This window comes from Hoplias malabaricus, chromosome 12, assembly GCF_029633855.1.
Source record: "Hoplias malabaricus isolate fHopMal1 chromosome 12, fHopMal1.hap1, whole genome shotgun sequence".
NCBI classification, from domain to species: Eukaryota; Metazoa; Chordata; class Actinopteri; order Characiformes; family Erythrinidae; genus Hoplias; species Hoplias malabaricus.
Genome location: NC_089811.1, coordinates 26,491,785 through 26,514,638, shown reverse-complemented (window position 1 = coordinate 26,514,638; position 22,854 = coordinate 26,491,785). Strand labels below are relative to the sequence as shown.

The 22,854-nt window shown below is 39.0% G+C and overlaps 1 protein-coding gene across 1 annotated transcript in view; it reads left to right on the top strand.

Moving 5' to 3' along the window:
• col4a2 (collagen, type IV, alpha 2) overlaps nucleotides 1-22,854 on the top strand; it is an 89,537-nt gene that overhangs the window by 36,000 nt on the left and 30,683 nt on the right. The window contains exons 5-9 of the mRNA XM_066686669.1: nucleotides 21,193-21,327; nucleotides 21,458-21,502; nucleotides 21,633-21,749; nucleotides 21,869-21,937; nucleotides 22,498-22,533. Coding sequence (XP_066542766.1) covers nucleotides 21,193-21,327; nucleotides 21,458-21,502; nucleotides 21,633-21,749; nucleotides 21,869-21,937; nucleotides 22,498-22,533 — 402 coding nt within the window. The remainder of the gene's footprint in view (nucleotides 1-21,192; nucleotides 21,328-21,457; nucleotides 21,503-21,632; nucleotides 21,750-21,868; nucleotides 21,938-22,497; nucleotides 22,534-22,854) is intronic.

Below are 22,854 nucleotides of genomic sequence, written 5' to 3'. Positions count from 1 at the left end.
CTGACTCCTCAGTTTGAATGGTCAGTCTGTGCAAGGCTTTCATGATTTCCACTGGCAAGAAAACCACAAGGCCACTGATAATCAGTCCACCCACATTTGGACCTGTGCCCTGATTGGCCAGTTGATTTGCTAATGTGTAACAGCTTTGGAATGGCAGTCACAGCTGGGTTGAGAGTGGGTGTTGGGTTGGTCCATGAGAAAGAAGGGGTTTATTTTTTTACAACACGCCTTGCTTAGCTATACTGGAAACAGGCTCTGATTCTTGGTAGGTCTTGGACAATGATGGATTTTTTGACATTGCAGCATTGTAACATGCCCAACATCATGCCTTTATTTTTACCAGAAGCTATAAACAGAAGGTGTGGTCCTTGTGTGTTAGAATAAACAATCTAATGGGATAATAAAGGCCGTGATTAGCTGCTAAATTATTTGAATTCTCATCTCCACATCATAGCCCTCCAGCTTCATGTCCATTCACACGGCAGCTGGGCCTCAGACAGTTCATTCCAGAATTCTGAGGCAACTGTGCAGGTGCCTGGCTCCATAGACCTCTGGGATATTAGAGGCCCCATCCAGGCCTCCGCCACATGCAGATTTAGACACACACACACAGACACACACATTGAGCTCAGCTCTACATGAGCTATGAAAAAAGCAATAAACTAAATGGGCTAGTTAGGCTAATATTTTGTGTGCAGTTTGGGGTTCAAGCAGTATAAGTATCAAGGTATAATTTCCAGTATGTCACAAAAGCTGTAATTTTCTGCTTTACATTCTACAGTGACCAGTTTGGCTCCGGTTTCCTCCCACCGTCCAAAAACACACGTTGGTAGGTGGATTGGCGACTCAAAAGTGTCCATAGGTGTGAGTGTGTGAGTCTGTGTTGCCCTGTGAAGGACTGCCGCCCCCTCCAGGGTGTATTCCCGCCTTGCGCCCAATGATTCCAGGTAGGCTCTGTTGCAAGAGCAGGTAAAGTAAACAAATATATGTGCAGCATATTACAAAATATTACTTATTTCTCCTTAAATACTTGAATATTGGGCCAGAACGGTACAGTAAATGGGTGTCTTGGACATACTGGAAAAATTAATGTAATAAAAATATTAATATTATTATTTCATACCGCAAGCAGTAGGTTATTTTAACCACCCTTAGGCCCATGCACTTACAGCTTTATCACTTTGTCTCCATTTTATAAGACATCTGTGATTTTCTTCCAATAATCACCCATAATTTTTTGTGCTCATTTACATTTGCATCAATCAGACTTCCTGCAGCTCTCTTGGCCCTTGTATGCTCATCCTGGCCAGAGCACTGAGGCACATGTACGTCCACGTGTCCAGGAAGATAACAAACGATGAGGTTGGACTAATTATTGCCAAGTCTAAACATATTAAGAACAGAATAAACACAGGCTCACGAGGCAGATGTAGTGTGCTGAAAAGAACGCAGAAGAAACCAGCCTCAGATTCGCAGCAGAAGGCCAGTATAGTGTTGACATATGAGCTGTGACTGGACACTGTCTGCTCTGCCCTCCGCCTCCATAGTTCAGTTCAAAGGAGATTCACTGGCATGAAGATATTCAGCTGCAGCATTACCTGGAATTTAAAGGCCATTTTGAATATTATTTAACAGCTACACTGATTTTTAAACTAGTGATTCAGTAACTGAATCAGTAACAGAAGGAGTAATGTCTTTCCAGATTCACTACTGCACCAGGTCAGTAAACACAATACTGCAAATATTGCCCCATGATTTGCACAGGATTAGAACAGTCTAAACTAATCACTAAAATTATACATTTGGTAAGTCAAAAAGTGTATTTTATGTGTCAAGTCAAGTCAAGTTTATTTATATAGCACATTTAAAAAGACAGTGAAGGTCAAAAGTGCTGCACAATAAAAATCAACTAACAAAACAAACCAGATAAAATTATAAAACATACATGTAAAAGAAATAAAACAAATAAAAGAATCCAACAATAAAACATTGTGGAGAAAAATACAGATAACAAGACAACATAAACCAAGGCAGAGACAAATGGCTAAAGTGATTTAAAAGGACCCAAAGGCCAGAGAAAATAAATAGGTTTTTAAATTGGACTTAAAAATTACTACTGTAGGGGATTGTTTTATAAAGAGTGGAAGACTGTTCCAAAGTCTTGGAGCGGCTGCAGCAAAAGCCCGATCACCTTTGAACTTCAACCGAGAGCGAGGGGTGTCTAAAAGCAATTTGTCAGAGGAACGTAGGGCACGTGAGGTAGATCGAAAGCAAAGAAGATCCGAAATATATTTCGGAGCCAGGCCATGGAGAGCTTTGAAAACAAACAGTAAGATTTTAAATTCAACTTTGTATTTCACTGGTAGCCAGTGCAACGATTTCAACACAGGGGTAATTCTCTCCCTTTTCTTAGTACCGGTCAAAAGCCTTGCAGCTGCATTTTGGACCAGTTGCAATCGTGACAGGCTCGATTGAGATATACCCAGGTACAGAGAATAACAATAATCGATACGGGAGGAGATAAAAGCATGTATAACTGTTTCCAGGTCTTTAAAATACAGTATTCTCTTAAGTTTAGCTATATGACGGAGTTGAAAGAAACTACCTCTCACAACAGTGCTTATTTGCTTTTCAAATCTAAGATCGGTGTCAATGATGAAACCAAGGTTTTTTACTTGGCTGTGTACATTAGATGACAGACGCCCCAGTTCATTGGCCATGGTGGGGGTCAAGTGGGAATTTCCGAAAATGATCACATCTGTCTTGTCTTGGTTCAGTTTGAGAAAGGTTTTTAGACATCCAGCACTCCACGTCCCTCAAACAATCCAACATGAGTTTTAGTGAACAATTCTCTCCTGATTTCAGCGGAAGATAAAGCTGTGTGTCATCGGCAAAACAATGATATGAAACATTATATTTTTGAAAGATTGACCCCAGAGGGAGCATGTACAGGGAAAAGAGGATGTGTCCCAAGATAGAGCCCCGAGGTACACCACAAGTAAGAGATGCAGGAGAGGAAGAGGAAGACTGTCCTATATTAACAGAAAAAGTTCGATTTTCTAAGTAGGAGGCAAACCACTTCAACGCGAGATCCTGGATGCCAACATCAGACAACAAGCGATCTAACAGGATGGTGTGGTCAACTGTGTCAAAGGCTGCACTTAGGTCCAGGAGAATTAAAACAACACACTTTCCTGAATCAACTGCTAGGAGTATGTCATTTAATACTTTAAGAAGTATTTTAAAGTAAGAACTTTAAGAAGGGAAGAAGAAAATTGATGAAAAACAACCTTCTCCAAGACTTTTGACAAGAAAGGTAGCTTAGAGATTGGTCTAAAGTTATTGAGGACTGATGGATCTAGGCCAGGCTTTTTTAAAAGAGGCTGAACAACTGCATGTTTAAAACAAGAAGGCACAATACCATTAATGAGACTGCTGTTTATTATGGACAATATACTTGGGCCAACTGAAGACAGCACATCTCTAAGAAGTGGCGTGGGGAAGGCATCCAGGGAGCAAGTGGTTGGTCTCATATGCAGAATTAAATCGGTGAGATCCAACAATGACATGGGCTCAAACTGACTTAGGAATGCAGAACGCATAGGTAGAACAGAGGAGCCAGGTGCTGGAGAAAAGTTAAGTGTACGTAAACAGTCGGTTTTGGAAATGAAAAACCTCGTAAATTTATCACATAGATCAGAGTTTACATCAAGCATGGGTGAAGCCGGAGGGTGCAGTATCGTTTTAATTGTATTAAAGAGAACTTTAGGACGGTGAGAATGCTTGGCAATGGTATCGGCAAAGTATTTAGCTCTGGCTGCTTTTACTGCATGCTGAAAATTATTCAGACATTCATTAAGAATTTGATAGGAGATTTGGAGTCTATCTTTCTTCCATTTGCGTTCTGCTTTCCTACATTGCTGTCTGAGTGGACGGGTAACACTGTTGAACCATGGCTGAGACTTTACTTTAAATCTTCTACTTTTAAGTGGAGCAATTTGATCAATGATACCAATGCAAGTAGAATTAAACAGATCAGTCAGCTCATCAGTATTAGTGCCAAAAGGGGGATTTTCCATAATACAAGCTGAAGGAGAGGTTACATAGGCGGCAGAAAACTGACTGGCTGGGGTGTGATGGAGCGTGTACAATGATAAACAGGCAGAGTACTGGTAGGAGAAGAGCATGGAATTAGAAGGTCAAACAGGACAGATCTATGATCAGACCAACATATATCTATAATTTCTAAATTGCTTACTGAAAAACCAAAGGACAAAACAAGATCCAGAGTATGGCCTTGCACATGTGTAGGACCGATAATGGACTGAGTCAGGTTAAAAGAATCGATGAGTTGTGAAAATTCCCTGACCAGTGGTTTAGAAGGACAGCAAACATGGATATTAAAATCACCAAGAATCAGGACTTTATCTGTACTAGGTAAGGTGACAGACAGAAAATCTAAAAATTCTTGAATGAAGTCCTTGTTGGGTTTAGGAGGTCTGTACACTAGAGCACAGAGTATAGGACACGACAATTCCACTTTACACAGCTGTATTTCAAAACTTGAATACTCTCCTGCGGTCAGTAAGCGGCATTTAAAATGGTTTCTGAAAATTGTTGTAAGTCCCCCTCCCTGACCGGTAGATCTGGGGGTATTAAAAAGGTACAGTCACTAGGAGAAAGCTCAACAAGGGGGCTTGAATCATCTATAGTTAGCCAAGTTTCCGCCACGAATAGAAAATCCAGGCAGCGGGAGACGAAGAAGTCATTTAATAAAAAAGTCTTGTTAACCAGCGATCTAGCGTTGATCAACGCTATTTTAACTGGTACCGGTTCAGAAACTGATTGTGTAACATTGTTCAGGGTTGAGTGTGAATACACCAGATGACGGTGGTTGCCAAAATTGACACTATTTCTTCGACCCCATGGTCTCATTTGATAGCGGCGGAACGCTGAATATATAGATGGAATAAGCTCTTCATTGCTAGTGCATTCAGAGATACAGAGAGCGCGGCGAGATCCCCGGTGAACGTAACGAGGGCGTCGGGCTATTCCCATAGCGACACAACGCGCATAGGTCTGAGGGGGCAGTGGAGCCTTGGTCCTCAGATGCAAAAACTCCGACGTCGTATAACGCAGCATTTCACAGTGCAGGATAGCGGGGTTAAATAGGCCGTAAAACGAACCAAGCAGGACACCAATCGTCAGATGTATATCCACATAACACATCATGGATTCCCCATGAGTAGGCTCAGCCAAAACAACCAAACCACGTTAGCCAGCAAACCACTAAACCAGGAAATGTAGTTAGAACTACATACCTGACAGCATGAAGCAACATAAGGTGAACGCTAATTTGCAGACACCTGAAGTATCACGCAGGAGTAGAGTGGAGCAGGGCAGCGAGGGCTCGTGTTAGGCTGGTAGATAAAAACAGGTACAGGTGAGACGAAAATATCCAGGGAAGACTGTCCAGAACTGTAATCCATTCGGTTGTGGAAAAATAAGGTCAAGCCACCAAATTTCAAGAACAAACAGACAGACAAACGAAACACCGGAGAGCAGCGGCAGACAGACACGCCAGCGTTCACCCAGACCGGAAGTGAGAGACAGTCACCCTTGTGTCAAGTCACATTTTGGAAATTTTGTGTTTCTATGAGTGAACATATGTTTCTGTTTCAGTGTGGGTTGTTGATTTGCTATTTTTAAGAGCCAAGGATACTTCACACCTTACCATACTGGGCTAATGTGCTCCAAATGCCACAGAAGAAACATGCATGCCTTTTTTTTACCTAGCATTTGGGTCATATTTTGGTTAGTACATCCATTAATCCCACGAAAATCAAACACAAGCTTTAAAATAGACCATTGTGACAATCTCCTTTGACAGGAAACAAGTTTATTAATGGATCAGTAGATCAGTAGGTGTCCAAACACAGTCTACAGATGTTTATTTTATTTTTATGAATGTTGATCCTGCAGATATGGTGATTTTTGGCCAGCTGGTTCTGCTCTGGACCAGTTGCACCTCTGCCACCCTCTCTGGAATTAGATGTCCCAGAAGACTCTGTACCCTGAGGATGTTAAGATTAGAAACCCTGTCCCAAAGAAACCAAACATACTTTTGTGCTGATAACTTGCCTTTTGCTTTGAGACATTTTAAATATTTTAAACTTGTTTTTTTTCTTTAAAAAAACAAGTTTTTTCTACCCATTTTTACTCATTGCCACTTACTAACTATGTTATCCGAAATCACAACTAGGAGAGTGAAAACGATTCTTTCTCCAACACATGTGAAGCCTCCCTTCTTATTGAACTGACACAGCATCATTGTACAACTCTTCCATTCGCTAACATTGTACTTGTAGAGATGTTTGGTGAGGCCTGTTGGACAGTCTTGGATTCCCAGCGTAGATAGTTGCAGAGTTTTGAAAAATAATTAGTGCTGACAGAGAAATTTGAATATTTTTACACTGGAGAAGTACTTGTCCTGGAAGATCTGGTAAGATACTTTCCAAAGGACAGTTTTCAGGAGGATATTAGAAGAAGGCTACATTTATCCAATCATTTCTCTCTTCATTTTTTCCTGTTTAGATTCTGACCTTCCTGCAGGAGACATTTCCGTAACTGAGTCAAAAATACAAACAACTGCTCCGGTCTTCCTGCCTGCTCTGCAACAGTGTAAATACCATGTTGAAATTAACAGTGTGAGTGTACATTGGGGATCGAGTAAAGGTATTTGGTGTGTCTATGTGGGAGAACCCCCATAGCAACCTCATATCTTTTAGGACTGTTGCATTTCCCAAGGACCCGAAATATTTTATAGCGGACATTAGTCACAGACTAAATAAAAAGTCCAGTGGGAGGGATGTCTTAAACCATCTACAGTCCTTCAACTGGGGTCCACTCTTTAAATAAATACTCTGATGAACGTGAGACATTTATAAACTCCCCATGATCTCACTCTGTAATGCTTATGCTTATGCTGAGGATCCATGTAGATGCTGCCAATTAACATGGCTAAGAAGTTCAAAGTGTCTAAGCAGGTCCTGAAAGAGAGATATCTTCCTAAACTGAGCTATACATTGTTTTTGCTTTTCTGCAATAGGGTGATGTTCCAGTGCAGCTGAAAGTAATCTAGGCTGGGTTTACTGAAGGTGCAGAGTACCATACAACTTAATTTACAACTGTTACTGAAAGTACTTGCAGGAAATAGAGTCAAGATTGATAACTCATATTATTCATAATATCAATCTATATACAATCATTTATGTCTATTGATGTCTGCATCTTTGTATAATAGATTATATTTTATATTTATAGAATAATATTTAATATACAGTTTTTTATATATTTTCAAGAGAGGAGAACCTGCATGGCCTAATTACTGAAGGCAACGTGACCTTCTGTAATAGAGTACCATTAAAACAAGTTTTTGAAAAGTTTATTATGATATTATTTTCAGTTAATAATTGAAGCATGTTACATTTATGACCATTGGTAAGGACGTGATTTCACTAGTCTCTCTTGGTTCACTGACCCCATTCCTCCATCAAGAATGAATCGAAGCAGAACCAGAGGGATTTTCCCATTCCCTGCATCCACAATGACCCATGGGTTCAAGCTCAAGGAATGGTTATTTATTTGTTTGTTTTAGATAGAAGAAGTCACCATTTTGGCCAAGTTTTCCCATATTTTTTTATGAAGTCTTTATAAATGCTACCCATGGGACATCAAGTGCTTAAACCAGATTAAGATTTATATTTTATTTAGAGGAATAGAAGCACTTTGTTTACAAAGTACTGCGGTTCTATATTAAAGCTTGGAGACCACCCTTCATTTATTTAAACAAATATATTACATTTTTATTTAAATATTTGACCTACGATTCCATTATTTTCAGGAGAATTGCTAGTAAAACCTGCAAAGTTCAGCCTTAGATGTTGGTTTATTTTCTGATTCTCGCAATCCAAATAAGAATGAAAATGGAGCATAGTTTTATCCTGTCTTCCAATCATGAAAGCTTTAAGTACGTTTAATCTGGTGGTGAATATTGTGGTCTAAAACCTGCTGCAGATTTGTTAGAGGTTCTATTACATATACGTTTTTTTAAACCTGTTTTTAAGTTAATCTACCTGACAGTATTTATTGAATAATTATTAACATGAGCTCAGTGGCCATTTTGGAAATTAAATTAACGATAGGGTTGCCCTTGATGTTTGCACCATATGTTATATGGAAAAAGAACACTCTGCAAAATAGGAAACAGCTGTGTGTATGCTGGGATGTAAAATTTGGAAAGTCCACTGTCACAATGTATAGCCGGAGTGTATGGGAACTATGGGAACACACTGTTGTTGTGAGGTGCTTTGGAAAATGTGTTGGCCTCAGTGGAGCTGAATATGACTGTATATGGGTGTATGTATGTATCTGATTGCTCGTCTGTTAGTATGGGCACTGACGTTCTCCTTCCACACTCATGTATGGCTCTGGACTTCCTCACACTCTATTTCTCCTCCTCTCTCTATCGTTCTCTTGCTCAGCGTCTCTGGGGACTATGTGTTTATTGGCACCCGGTGGGGCTCTTAAGGAGCTAAAGTTGAAGCTTACCTTTTAAAGACAAAGATGGGGAGCCGGACAGCTCTCAGGATCTTCTCCATGCCAGCACTCATTACAGACACATTGAGGTCAAGCCAGCACCCAGGATGTCTGCTGGTTTGGCCTTTATGTTTGTGTTAGATGTGCCTACTGCCTACCTCATTTTACCGTCACAGCCGGGAAGTCAGATTCTTGCAATTGCTGACGTTCTTAAGGGCTTTGGAACTCCCAGTGGCCTCCTGTCATTTATAGTCCTACTGCACATAATTTGAGTCAGTTAAAATGTTGAGGAGTGCTTAGCCTAGAATTTTCTAAAGAATCCATAAAATTACCCATATCTTCCACTGAATTACCTTTTCATTGTTTACTTTGTATGGATCTTAGCTGCACTGATGACTCCAGCCTCTACTGGTCTGGACTGACATATCTCCAAAGACAAGAGCAAGTACCAGAGTTTACTATCTGAGGAATGTGAAGGTCATCTTAAGGTCAAACAAAATGTCAAAGTAATGGAGAGGTTTTGACATAAACACAAGATCATCAATCCAATGTATTGAAGCTAATGCTGTAAACACTTGAATTGCATAATCTCCTGCTCAACTGCCACTTGTGTAATGATGTGCCTAGAGGTGGTCTAAGAGTTTTCTAAGAATGTGATCTCTTATCACTTTCTTTAGGTAACTCCTTTTTTTGTCTGGAATCTGCTCTCTAGCTCCCTGTGCATGTAATGATATTTTTCTATGTATTTAGCAGCTGTTATCTGTACCTAGACCAGTAGGCTTCCAACCTTAAAGAGAATCGGATACATCCACTGTCTCTAGTTTATGACTGTGTATTTAAAGCCAATATTTTGTATGGTAAATCAACAGGCAGCTTGATGCAATCCCCTTTACAAAAACAAGGACACATGGTTTCATTGATGCAACGCACTGATTAGCGTCCCTTGGGGAATATTTTGTGAGAGAGCGAATTACGGAGGTCATCATTTCAGTAGTATGCCCCTTCATAGAGAATACTTCCAGCATATATATATATATATATATATATATATATATATATATATATATATATATATATATATATATTATATGTATATTAGTCTATAAAATAAAGGAGATAGATGTTTTGTTTGTATGCCCCCCCACCCCCTCTCTCACTCTGGTTCCCACAGCAGTGCTTTCCTGCGCTGGGAACTGGGAAGCTGTTGGTGTGTGTGTGTGTCTGGGTGGGGGCATAAAGAATATTCTCTTGCTTTGGGCTTTAGGGTGTCTCTTATGACTAATAGGATCCAGGGCTGAGACTCACAACACTACCGCTTGGATCTTCGCCCTGGAACAGCACCAGACTCGCACATGTGTGTGACAGGGGAAAGCTGGAATTTTCATGGATTCTCAGCCTTGTTGGACATTGAGTTGTTACATCTGTTGTCCTGCAAAGAGGTGTAAACAGTGAAATCAGGACAGTTGGATAAACTCTTACTGAATTAATATGGAGCATATCTGACTAGAATAAACTGTGCTTTGGTGTGTTTAACACTGGTAATTGAACTGTGTACTTAAAGCTGCATGCCAGGCTTGTTGAATTTCTGCATGGGTTTGATGTACCACTGTATATTTACAAGAGTTCTCACTGAAGTGTTGCAAGTTATTCTGATCCTGTGCTCATTTGAAATGACCTGTGGTGGTACTAAAGGTCAGGCGTTCCCCTCAGTTTCCTGTCGTTCTGTTTGGACTGCTTCCTGCTTCCTGAGGCCAGTTGATTACAGCTACTGTTTGAAGCCCTGGACCCTGGGCCCATGTAAGCATCTGCTGTCATTAGTAGCTGGTATCACACAATGTATAATCAAAAACAGCATGGGTATTAAAGCCACTGTCTTTAATATTCATACTTTTCTTCTAACCATGATATTCTTGTTTAATGCTGAATGTTCTCTGAAAGGATTTGTGTGTTCTGCCCGTGTCCACATGGGTTTCCTCTGGGTGCTCCAGTATCTTCTCACAGTCTAAAAACACACACTGATAGGTGGATTGGATTTTCCTGGGTGGGAGTATATTTGTCTTACATGATATCAGGTCTATCACAGAACCAATCAGATGTAGAGATATGCCACTTTCAATCATTCTGATATATGACCCACCCTAGCAGCTCAGAGCAGGCTGACATTAGATTAGAGCTTTTAAACACTATTAAATTGCATTACTGTAAAAATATATACTGAATATAACATAGGTAAATATTTATTCTGTAACATATATTTAAGATTTAATTTTTTTATATTTTAAAATTTTATATTTTTGTCTATTAAATTTTAATGACAGATGAAAGTGGCTTTCAAATGCACACATTATTATAAGTATTTTGAGACAACATGCACTTTGAAACAAAAGCAGATTTATTTTAAGCTATACATCACATGTATGATATTAGGTATGCTGGCATAAACTGGAATGGTTCCAAGTGTTTGATCAACTGATCCTGATGTATTTAAAGATATAACCATGAAAGAAAAAAGATGATATATGCATCTGTGTTAATGCTACATTAACTGGCAATATAGAACTGACATTTACTGAGCCATATGTTAAAGATAAATACATTGCCAGTTGTTTACTTCAGGGTAGAAGAATTAAAATTTTGTGTCTTAGATAAATAAAAAATACATATCATACATATCAAACATATCATAATATTTGTATATTTAATAAGCATACATTATATGCTCTGCAACTGTCAACATCCTTTAGATATAAGCACTACAAAATAGACTTATTTATCAGTTTTACATTGTTACATACTCCTGGAACAAAACCTAATTTGTAATGTAATTTTTTATATTTAATATATTAATTTGTCCATTTTTTGAAAGTGAAAAGGGTAACTAATATTCAAGTTAAAACAACAAAGGCAAAGATACAAATTGAGATTCAAGCACCTATACCAATGGTAAAAAAATATGCATACTGTAACAATGATGCACTGTAACACTGATAAATCCTTACATCCATTTTCTTATATTACAAACCACAGATACTGTTCTCACACCCTGACGCATGCTGGGACATTAATGAAGTCACCAGATGCTTTGTTACTTCCTATCAGCTTTGACATGACAGTGTAGCTGACCCGATTGTCAAGGTCATCTCTGTAAAACCTTTTTCTCAAAAGAGGCACATCTGGACATGTGTGTGTGTGTATGTGTCTTTGTGACCAGTATTCAGATGCTCTACTGCCGTTGAATCGTACTTTGCTACTTTGTTTAAAAAGAAACCTCTACAATTCTGAAAAACTGCAGTTCTCTCTGCTTTGTTTACATTGAGAAACTTTGTATTTTAAGGTGTAGTAGTATGCTTGAGGAGAAAAACGACGGTTGTTTGTATGTGACTGAAGTTAACTTGTCTGTAAGTTTAAATTCACTGTTTGAATTAACACAGAAACTCATTTGTAACTTGAGTGGTTCGTTTTATAGCATTTTGGGTCTGTGTTTACTTCCACGCAGTTAGGAGTCCTTAGTAGTTCCTTCCTAAATAATCTGAAAGAGCAAAAATATGTCAGTATGACCCACCTATGGAGCAGGAATCAAGCAATATCTTGTTGCCATTCCTCTGCTGTGAGCAGAAACAGAGGAATCTAAGCATGATTTCAAGTTACCAAGCCACTTTGTTTTTTACATGTTTACTGACACTGGGGTTTTGTAAACACATTAGACTGGTTTCCAGCATGCAAACTGACTGGGAAACTAGCAAATGTTGAGGAAACATTGTGAACAAGTGACCAAGTTGTTAATATCAGCTTTGGTTCGAATGGCAAATATTTGTTGGTTTCAGGATTTCATTCTGGGATTCCCATGGACTTTCTCATGGACTATCCCCTACGTTTATAGATATTTCCTGCATTTAATACTGCTTTATCGAAAATCTATGGGATGTTTTTTGAAGTATTTGCTTACACGACATGGTACTTTAATGAATTACTCTCATTAGGAATGTAGTTTTATGTAGATTCTGTTGCTAGTGATTGGCCTTTTCTCAAGATATTTTTAGTTGTGGACTGATACAGGCTTACTAAAGCTCTGGACTTGACTGTCCTGCTAGCACCGCTACTGCAGCTTTCTCTTATTTTATTTTTTCATTTTTTGTCATTGACATAGATTCCCAGAGAATGATGTCATGGAAGAAGAGGTGAGGGAAAAGCTCTAGTTTAATATTTCTTTCCGGTCACACGCAGTGAATAGGGTGACACAGGGCTTAACCATGCCTTTCAGAGAGGGATTTCAAAGCGAAAAAAACAGAAGCAGGACTGTGGAAGCAGGACCAAACGTTAAATGGAGAGGCAAAGTGAGTACAGAAAGACAGGTAATGAGACTAATGAAATTGAAAGAAAGTATTGAGAAAGTGATTGGGGGAGAAGCCAGAGACACTGAGGGGAGGGAGATGTGAAAGGAGATTTACGTGTTGAGGAAAATCCAATGAGAGTCTGAAGAAGAGAATTAGAAGAACAGGAAATGACCCATGATTGTAAGCATACTGATAGGAACTGGAGAGCCCTGAGAAAGTCTGGCCTTCACCTAGTGATATACGAATGCTTGCAACCTGTCACAGACTGTGATCGACTAATCACCAATTTCCTCATCACACACTTACACACATTCTCTTTAAACACTTTGTTAGCATTTTTCTAAAAGCGCAAAAGTGCTATACATTAGCCCACTCCCTTCCTCTCTTGTGATTGGGGTTGACAATTTCTTTGCCCTCCTGCCAACTCCACATGAAATTACAATTCCTTTATCTACAGAATTTTCAACACACTCTTTCTTCACATCCTGTCTTTCTTTCTTTCCAGCTTTAATTTCTTCACTTGTGTTTATACTTGATGGAAGGCCTCTCACTGTGGCCTGTTCTTGTGAGATGGAGGGGAAAAAGGGAAGAGAGGGGCAGAAAGACAATGAGGTTTAATATATGTACATATATTTATGAACAACATGAAGAATTTCAACCCGTACTCATTCTTAACCCTGACATTTTACCTTAGAATCTTTACAGAATCTATGATTCTCTTCTTCTTTCTGAAAATATTGGTAAATTCTATGTCCAAAAATGTGCAGACACATTTTCTATTGTTTGATATTTTCTAGATTATGGTGCAGAAATTGCGAACACATTTTCAAATGGGCACACAGCTTGTAAAATCTCTCCCTACAAAAACACTGGCAATAGAATAGTATGATAAATACTAGCTTTATATGAGCTTAATGTTTCCTGTCAAATGGCAGGCATCAGGTAGTGAAGGATATAACCTCTTCAGCTTTGTGCTGTGGCGCAGAGGAAGTGAATTCTGTCATGTGATGGAACACCATCCAATAGCTTTTGGATGAATGGGAGTGGTATTTGTAATCCAGAAATAATAATAATGAGCTTCACACTGACATCACTGATGTTATGGCTATGCATTTACTTTGATTCCTCTAATAAATCACAGATTAACAGCCCTTGGGTTTATTGCTTAGCACTCTAACATGATAACAATCATAAAGGAGGATTGAGAGTGTCTGTCTAATGGAGTACATGTAACAGTAGGCAAACTCTAGGTTTAAAAATAAAAAAAATAAAAAAAAATATTTAAAATAACAAAGAATGGTGGTCCACAAACACACAAACACACACACACACACTCACTACACTCAAACCTATAAACTTTCATTGATATGGTCTGTGTGGATGTTGCCAGGAATTCAAAGCTGGTTGGTGTACTAATGGGGTGAACATTGTGTACCTGTCTCCTTTCATATTCAGTTCAGCATATGGTTCACTTACTGCAGCACATCTTATCCAGCACAGGTCTGCAGTGGAAAGATGACATAGCATGTAAAATGGCTTTAAAAACAAGACAGCACTAGAGGGTCATTGTATACATTTTGTGAATGAGTCACAGCTTAGATTTCTGTGCTTGTTTTTATTAGTTTGTTATTATTTTTTGGGAAAATAATAAAATGTAGGAATGCAGCACATTTTCTTTCACCTATCTCGTGCAACGAAGATGACTAACATAGGTAAGCACAGTTCATATGTCTTTTCAATAATTCTACAAATTGAATTGCATTGGATGTAATAAAATACAAATATTCCAGAAGATCTGAGAATGATTTGCCAGATATCTGGAGGAAAACACTGATTGAACACAGGTTTTTACCTGTGATAATATTTTAAAAATGTTGTGATTTCTAAGCATTTTAGATGGTGTTCTTATTTCACTGTGCTTCAACTGCAGATTTTTGCTTTTTAAAAGGCCTCTAGATGTTTTCTCACTTATCTGTCTCCATCTCTGCCTCACAAATACACACCATCTCATTTCACATGGAACAACCCTGACTCACAAAATGTTCCCCCACTCAGCTGGCATCCCCCAGCTTTTTTCCCTCTCCTCTGACTATTTTGTGTTTTCAGTAAATTCTTTTGACCTTAACCTCAATTGTTTTCTCTTTCACCCTGCCTCTGGCTTTTCTTGAAAGAGGTACAGAGGTCTGCTGCAGCCGATGGAGCTAAAAGTAGGTCACTAGTCTGATGGACTAATCTAGGCTTTAGCTCTGCAGCACAGTGGATAGTCTGGAGGAACAAATAGACTAGAATCATAGAAAGGGCAGTGGGACACTGGTCATGAGTAACCAGCCAGAAAAAAGCAAAACTCTCCAAACACAGGCAAGAAGGTAATGGTTAGTATTTCAGTCTTGCACATGTAGGATTTGAAAATATACCAAATAAGGTTCTTTGGAGCAATGCCACATTTGGAAGCACATTTGGTTTTCTAAACCACCTTTCAATGTTTATGTAATGAACCACTTTTGTAAATGAGGTGTCCAACTGCAAATATTCTATACCATTTGAAGGACCTCCATTTAACATAAAAGTTCATTTTTCAAGAACATTCAACTAAGCCAAGAACCAGGTAGGAACTTTTATTTTTAAGAGTGTTTTAGAATAGCTTTGAATGTTTATATTCACTCAGTTTATACAATATCAGACAAATGTCAAAAGTATCCTTTGGACTCAGCAACAGTGAATGAACTCACATTGCTTCACACTGAATGCTGTCAAAAACACACAGAAATTATCCAACATCTAGGATCCTTGATTTTAGGGGAAATGATGGATGAGTAGGCATCAGCAAATGTTTGTACACTTTGTACTTTCTCAAATAGGCTTGGCTGACTTAAAATGCCCTTTATTAATATTCACTGTACTAAAAGAGTTTTAATCTTCCACTGGGTATTGTGCTGGAGCCCCGTGTCATGACTTTTTTCTGTTTCTGTCAAACATTGCCAAGGTTGTGGCCATGCATTACAAAGAGGTATTATCAGATTCCATTTGGGTCTGTGATAAGTTTAGATACTAGCTCAAGGCAGCAGCAGAGGTAGAGGTACCGTAGAAACTGTAGTCTCCTTCACTATTCTATTTTGAGTGTATGGATGTTTCGGCAACCAAAGATTTGGGTCAGGCTTAGTTCTCAGTTCTCACTCTATCTGTCAATCTGTCCACAGGATACAGGAAAGATTTTTCATTGAAGCATTCAGACATTCACAGAGGTTACTCAAAGTACTTACAAGTACATGTAGCGTTAGGAATCTTGCCTAAGGGCTCATAACTGTGTAGTGTGGTCTGGTAACTCAGGCAGTGGAGTAAACCCCAAGTTTCCACATGGAAGTTAGCAGTACATTTTACCAACTACAACAACAAAAGTGTCAGTGGAGATACAGTGCTTATGCATTAGCTAAAACCTGCTTCAGTTGAGCGTTACATAGAAAGATGTGAAGTGGCAACCCTTCATACTGAAAAAATATAGCCTAATTATAGACCAGCTATATTCATTCATCCACCTATTTATTCATTAATTCATTCATCGGTTCATTCATTCGTCCATCTTCTGGATCATTATCCGAAACCATCTCCTAATGCCATCAAATCCTATCAAAAATGTTTCAACATCTAGTGCAAAACTTTCCCAAAGTATGGAAGCTCATATTTCCACAAATTTTGAGTGGTGAAGAGTGTATCTTTTATGCAAATCTAGCTTTACCTGCAGCCTATAGTGCAAAGGAATGTGAATAATATCTATCTCTCTGCATGGCATGGTTTGATATACACACTGATTAGTAAGATTCTTCACTGAGCCTATAGTACTGGCAGATATGAAGGATGTGAATCCAGTTTTGAAGCTATAGTTACTGATATTTCAGGGATCAGAGCCGTTTATTTAGGACTTTGGAAATGCGTGGCTTGTGACATATAATTCAGTTGTCCCTATAAACCGGTTAAGTGGCCTGGTTAGGGAACTGGGCTTGAAACCGGAAGGTTATCGTTTCGATCCCCAGAGCCAGCAGGTCATGACAGAGGTGACCTTGAGCAAGGCACCTAACCCCCAACTGCTTCCCAGGCACTGTGGCTAGGGCTGCCCACAGCTCCAGGCATGTGTGCTCCCTAGTGTTCATTACTTGTGTGTGTAAATGTGTGTTTAACTGCACAGAATGGGTTAAATGCGGAGAACAAATTCCTCTGTGTGAAACCACAGTGGCCAATAAAATAATTCTAAAACTAATTCTAAATATATCCCTGTCTTTGCACATTTTCTGTGTCTCAGTCTGAGCAAAAGGACCGGTGTGAATGCTTTGAACACACCTGTCAGTGTCCTCAGTGTCCTCACTGACAGTTTAACAATGGCTACCAGCCAAACCTTGTTTAGCTCTCATTTCTCATGTGTCACTGCTATCCAACCGCAATCAACGTTTGAGATCACACAGTGTATTTTGTATTTTAGACCAAAACTAATGTTGTGTTTTATGCAGTTGACCAGGAAAAGTCTATTAGGCTTAAAGGTCATGCTGTTTTCAGAAGCTATCAAATCAAATTCAAATCAAATTTATTTATATAGCGCTTTTCACAACTGATGTTGTCACAAAGCAGCTTCACAGAATTCCAGTAAGACAAGATTTGACATGAAATGTAAAGACAAATGTAAAACCCTCAAGTGAGCAAGCCAGGGGCGACAGTGGCAAGGAAAAACTCCCCCAGCTGAGGAAGAAACCTTGAGAGGAACCAAGGCTCACAAGGGGTGACCCATCCTCCTCTGGTCAATCTACTGGTGATGATAGTTAGTAGTCCATGAGAACTTCAGTGTAGGGACAGCTTCAAGGCACTTGGTGGTTGCTGGAGCGTGGGCAGCTGGTCTGAAGCGTGGAGGAGGATCTCGACAGTCATCCATCAGTGGATCCATCATCCATCATCCTATAAACTCTAATCTTCCAGTCATATGGATCTGACATATTACTATGAGACCTTAATATTTTTAAATATGTTAATATTGTAGTCTAAAAAAAGCCTTTAATTTCTAGTCCAAAAGTAGTTTTTTTGGGGTTTTTTAACATAAATTACCATTTTCAACATGCAAACGTAGACTGACACGCGTATTTCAAACACTGTAAATGTATCTATTTTTAGACCGGTGCCCCATCCATTTTGTGTTCCTGCCTTGCGCCCAGCGATTCTGATTGGGTTCCAGACCTGCCGTGAAACTTTTCTGAATAGGCGGTCGCTGACAATGAATTAATGAATGAATTAATTAATTAATGAGGGCAGCATGGTGGCGCAGCCAGTAGTGTCATGGCCACACAAGTCCGGTTCCAGGTGACTGTCTGTGAGGAGTTTGGTGTGTTCTCCCCGTGTCCACATGGGTTTCCTCTGGGTGCTCTGGTTTCCTCCCACAGTCCAAAAACATTGTAATTAGAAAGCCTAATGCTTGAGTTATTTAGACTTTAGCAAATGAACCTAATTGCAAATTGTAGATGAGTTAATTGGACGATGCTAAAGTGTTCCATCAATGAGACACTAGCTTGGTAATTGGCTAATCAGTATTTGTGATGTTATTTAAATAAGAGCAAAGGCTGAGGTGAGAGTATGTGGGTATTCTATAGTTCTCTTGTTGCATTTCAGCCACAAATTTGCACCAGTTTCTTTTTGGATCAACACGAATCCCATTGTATTTATGATTCTCCTGTTTCCAATAAAACACCTATTGTAGCCTGTTACCAAAGGGCAATAAATTGCATGGCCAATTATGTTAGCACAAATGTTTCCCTGTGCTCAAACTATAATGAAGTTGTTTAATTATTCCTTTTCTTCTTGGGAAAAGCCTCGTGTTTTCCAAATTGTTTATGGCTATTTTGGTAGTTTGTTTGCGTGGATTTTAGCCCCATGAAGAACAGCTGCATTGTGTTAGGAAAGGTTCCAGACCTCCTGGTGAGAATCCCCTGAGGGGATTTAATGTTTAACGCCAGAGACCTCCATCTCAATAGTTAACTCCGAACATTTGTAAACTTTTTATTATTTAGGTGGCCTATTTATACTCTTGACTCTATACTCTTGACTCTCGTGACCTCCAAATCAGATCTGCTTCTTAGATCCAAAGCAAATTCTCATAGTCTCTCAGAAAAGCCCTAAAAATCAACAGGTTCATGGCCCTCTTGACCTCCTTTGACTAATCTTTTTCCCATGATACCTTGTGAAGTTGAGTGACCTCTTAATACTCCTTATTGAGTAACCACTTGTCCAAACACCCTGTCGGACTGTGGCAGATGTGAGAAGAAGCCACAGTATGAAACCATGTCTTCAGGAGTTTAAAAAACTGAACTGTGGAACTGTTGAAGGCCTCACCCATGTGTTGCACTAGGAATAGGGTGAGCAGACGTCCTCTTTTACCTGGACATGTCCTCTTTTTTAGACTTAAAAAAATGTCCGGGCGGAATTTCACACACATCTGGGATTTTGTTTTTCTAGAGCTTACATAGAACTTCGAGAAGTGTTTCGTTCACAAACTAGTCCCGCCCTCCCCTACTCCGATTGGTTCGCTTGAGTGAGAAGGGGGAGTGGTGAAGTAGCCTAAAATCTTCTGATTGGACGGTCTGACTGTAGAGCTACCGTTATTGGTCGATAACCTTCTCTGTAAACATTTTATTGGTCAGTCTGCACGTCCAACACCCCCGTTGTGTTAAAACGTGAGAGGAGAATCAACAAGGAGAATTTCCACTACCCTTCATGGCAAAACATATTTTTGCTCTATCTATTTAGCATTATAAGTTGAGGGACCGTGAATCACCTGTGGGCCCCTGAAGACTGTTTGAAGACGGCTAATCTAGAGGAATCTGGATTCATTATAAAACCGAGGGAAAGATATTACTAATGAGAAATTTATAGTGATTCTATAACAGTTCAAACTAGTCTATGGTCTCTTGAAAGTCCCATGTAAAAGCAATAGAAACATTTTAATGAGAGTTTTCTTTTGAAGAGAAATACAAACCAGCGTCACCTCTCTTATATGTTTCTTTTGTTGCATGCATTATCATTATCACAGGCTTTATATTTAACATACCAACAAATGACAGTGCATCATATCAAATCTGCTCACTTTCTGTACCACGACTTGTTGATAGAGGTGTGTTTTGTGTGCATGAGCTCTTCTCTATAGCCCTGTCCCATCACACAGAGCCATGCCCCTCATCTTTTCTTCCCCTCGACCCTAACAGCAGCTGTGATCTGCCTTTGCGTGTGTACATATTCTGCCAGGAGCAGATTAGGATAGGCAGGGTTTCATAGAAGTGAGCATTTCAGATAGCAGAGGCTCAGGATATCACAGACATCTATCTGAGGAGTGGGTAACTCCATCACACAGAACATTGCAAGTCCCAACATGTACGCAGCCCACTTAGGTTCAGAGATTCATGGACCAGTGCTGTGAAGCTTTAAATAAGTCCTTCTAACTTAAAAGCATAGATCATCTATTTGTATTTGGTAGCACTGCTTGCCTGTCCATCCCAGTGGAGTTAAAAGGTTTTTCCACTTGAGTAAACATAGGGAGAAGTGGGCCATCTGAAAATCAACCAATCAGTGAAGGAGCATCAAACAATGTAATTTCAGGGTTAAGTCATTTTTTTAATGGCACATGTATTATGAAATAGTAGTGCTGTTTGGCAAAGTAGCAGAGAAGTATTTGTTTTCAGTGATGTAGCTTTGACACCTTTGGTTTAGTGCCAAACGCTTACTCCCATTTTTTGTTCGTGTAGAAATAGTCCACAACTCCACCAGCAGATGGAGACAGTGAGCACACTGGAGTAGATTTAATGAAAGTTGCCATGAAATAGATTTACAAATTGCAACGTTGTCTTGAATCCACCAGATGGCAGCATTTATACTTCATATAAATGAGAGACCATCTAGAGTTCAAACTTTTTATCATCACCATAGACACTCATTTTTCAGGTCGATATCGATATGGCAAAATCACCACAAGATAATATAGCAACCAGTTTAAAAAAGCAAACAATTCATTTTTATGGTGCTGTTAAGTCTTTCTAGATACCCTCAGACTTATAAGCTGATCTCTTCTTTCCTTCTTTTCTACTTGTAAGGTAAGTTGTTTCCATTCATCAAAATGTACTATTCAGAATTCATGTCATACCCTTGTGCCCTAAGCATTCTGTATTCTCTGAGAGCTGACACAAAACATCCAGTGAAATAGAGCTTTACAATAACATTATCCCTATTGGAATTGCAGGGTTCACCAGGCCCTATTGGCCCTCAGGGTCCTAAAGGACCTCCAGGACGTCCAGGTGAACCTGGCTTCCAAGGCCCTAAAGGAGAGAAAGGTGACCGGGGCAGAGACGGCATAACAGGCCCAAAAGGATCTGTGGTATGTAACTTTATTCAGCTTTGTCTTATACTTGTTGTTAACGATGTTAATATAAAGTGTCAGAGTTTCAGTATCAGTTTAGAGACTGTAAATCAAATGCAATATCTCTGTTTTGTTTTTTTTTCTTTAGGGAATGACAGGAATTCCAGGGTTTTCAGGATCTGATGGTATTCCAGTAAGTGACATTTCTTTGGGGAAATGTATTGACTCTCAGTTTCAGAGGTGGAAATAAAAATACATTTATTCTACAGTTATAATACTGTTCTTAAGGTTTGATATTGATAAGTCAATATTTGATTGTGCAGGGTCATCCAGGACAACCAGGCTCTAGAGGCAAACCTGGTGTTGATGGCTGTCAAGGAATGAGCGGAGATTCTGGAAGACCAGGAGACAGAGGATATGATGGTGTCCAAGGAAATCCAGTATGTGAAGCCTTTAGTGCACACTCTTTAAAGAAGAGGAGATTTATAAACTGTGATTACGGTGATAAATGCTCTTTGTCTTAGTCTTTAATTTTTTTCTCAAAATATCTCTTTTGCAGGGTGTACATGGAAGGAAAGGACAGAAAGGGGACCCCCTGGAGATTTCCGTGTACATGGAGAGGTTTCGTGTAAGAGGGAACATTAGGATTGTTTGATATGTTGCATGAACTGTATCAATTAGATTTGACAAAATGGACCTTAAATTAGAGTGATGTTATAATTTAACCAGTCTGTCATTTTAGTTATTCTAACATGTCAGTACAAAGACTTTTGAACATAATTTGTCATTGTATGGTTACTGTCATTATTATATAATATAATATAATATAATATTATTATACTGAAATTTTACTTTATAAAGTGTTATGCTTGTGTTTTGCATGTGATATAATTTACTCCTGAAATGTATGTAGACTTTAAATAATAATTTTTTCCTACTGTTTTAATTAATTTTTAATTTGGTCATTTCCAGTCAGAAGATAATTACAAGTATATAATTTCATATTTACTTTATCAAGCATGTTCCTCATACATTGCATTATATGTCATAGTCCTACAGCCTTAGAACCTTAGTATTATAAACTACCATTGTTGTGCACGTAATTCATGAAAATGACCTGCCTGAAGCTCAGTTTCCCTCAGTTCTCTCTCATATGTCAAATGTTTTCCTTCACATGTCTATGTCTAGGGAGATAAAGGATTGCAAGGAAATCCAGGATTCAAAGTGAGTTCAAAAAGCAGCTGACATTTCATTTTGAATATTATCTGCCTTATAATTTTTTTGTAATAAACAAGCACATCATGGATACAAAGCGCTGCCATTTGTGAAGCATATTATTAAACTGTGAGTGAGTGTTACTCATGACTATGGATTCTCCACACTTAGAGCTTGTACATCCAGCTCAATTATTCATAGCCAATTAAGATATCACAGTAAAAACCCCAACCAGTTTTTCATTCGTGTTGCAGAGTGTGTCTTCATGCACTATTCTGAAAACAAACTTAATTACATTTGTTTGAGGGATGTTTCATGAAAGCAGAATGC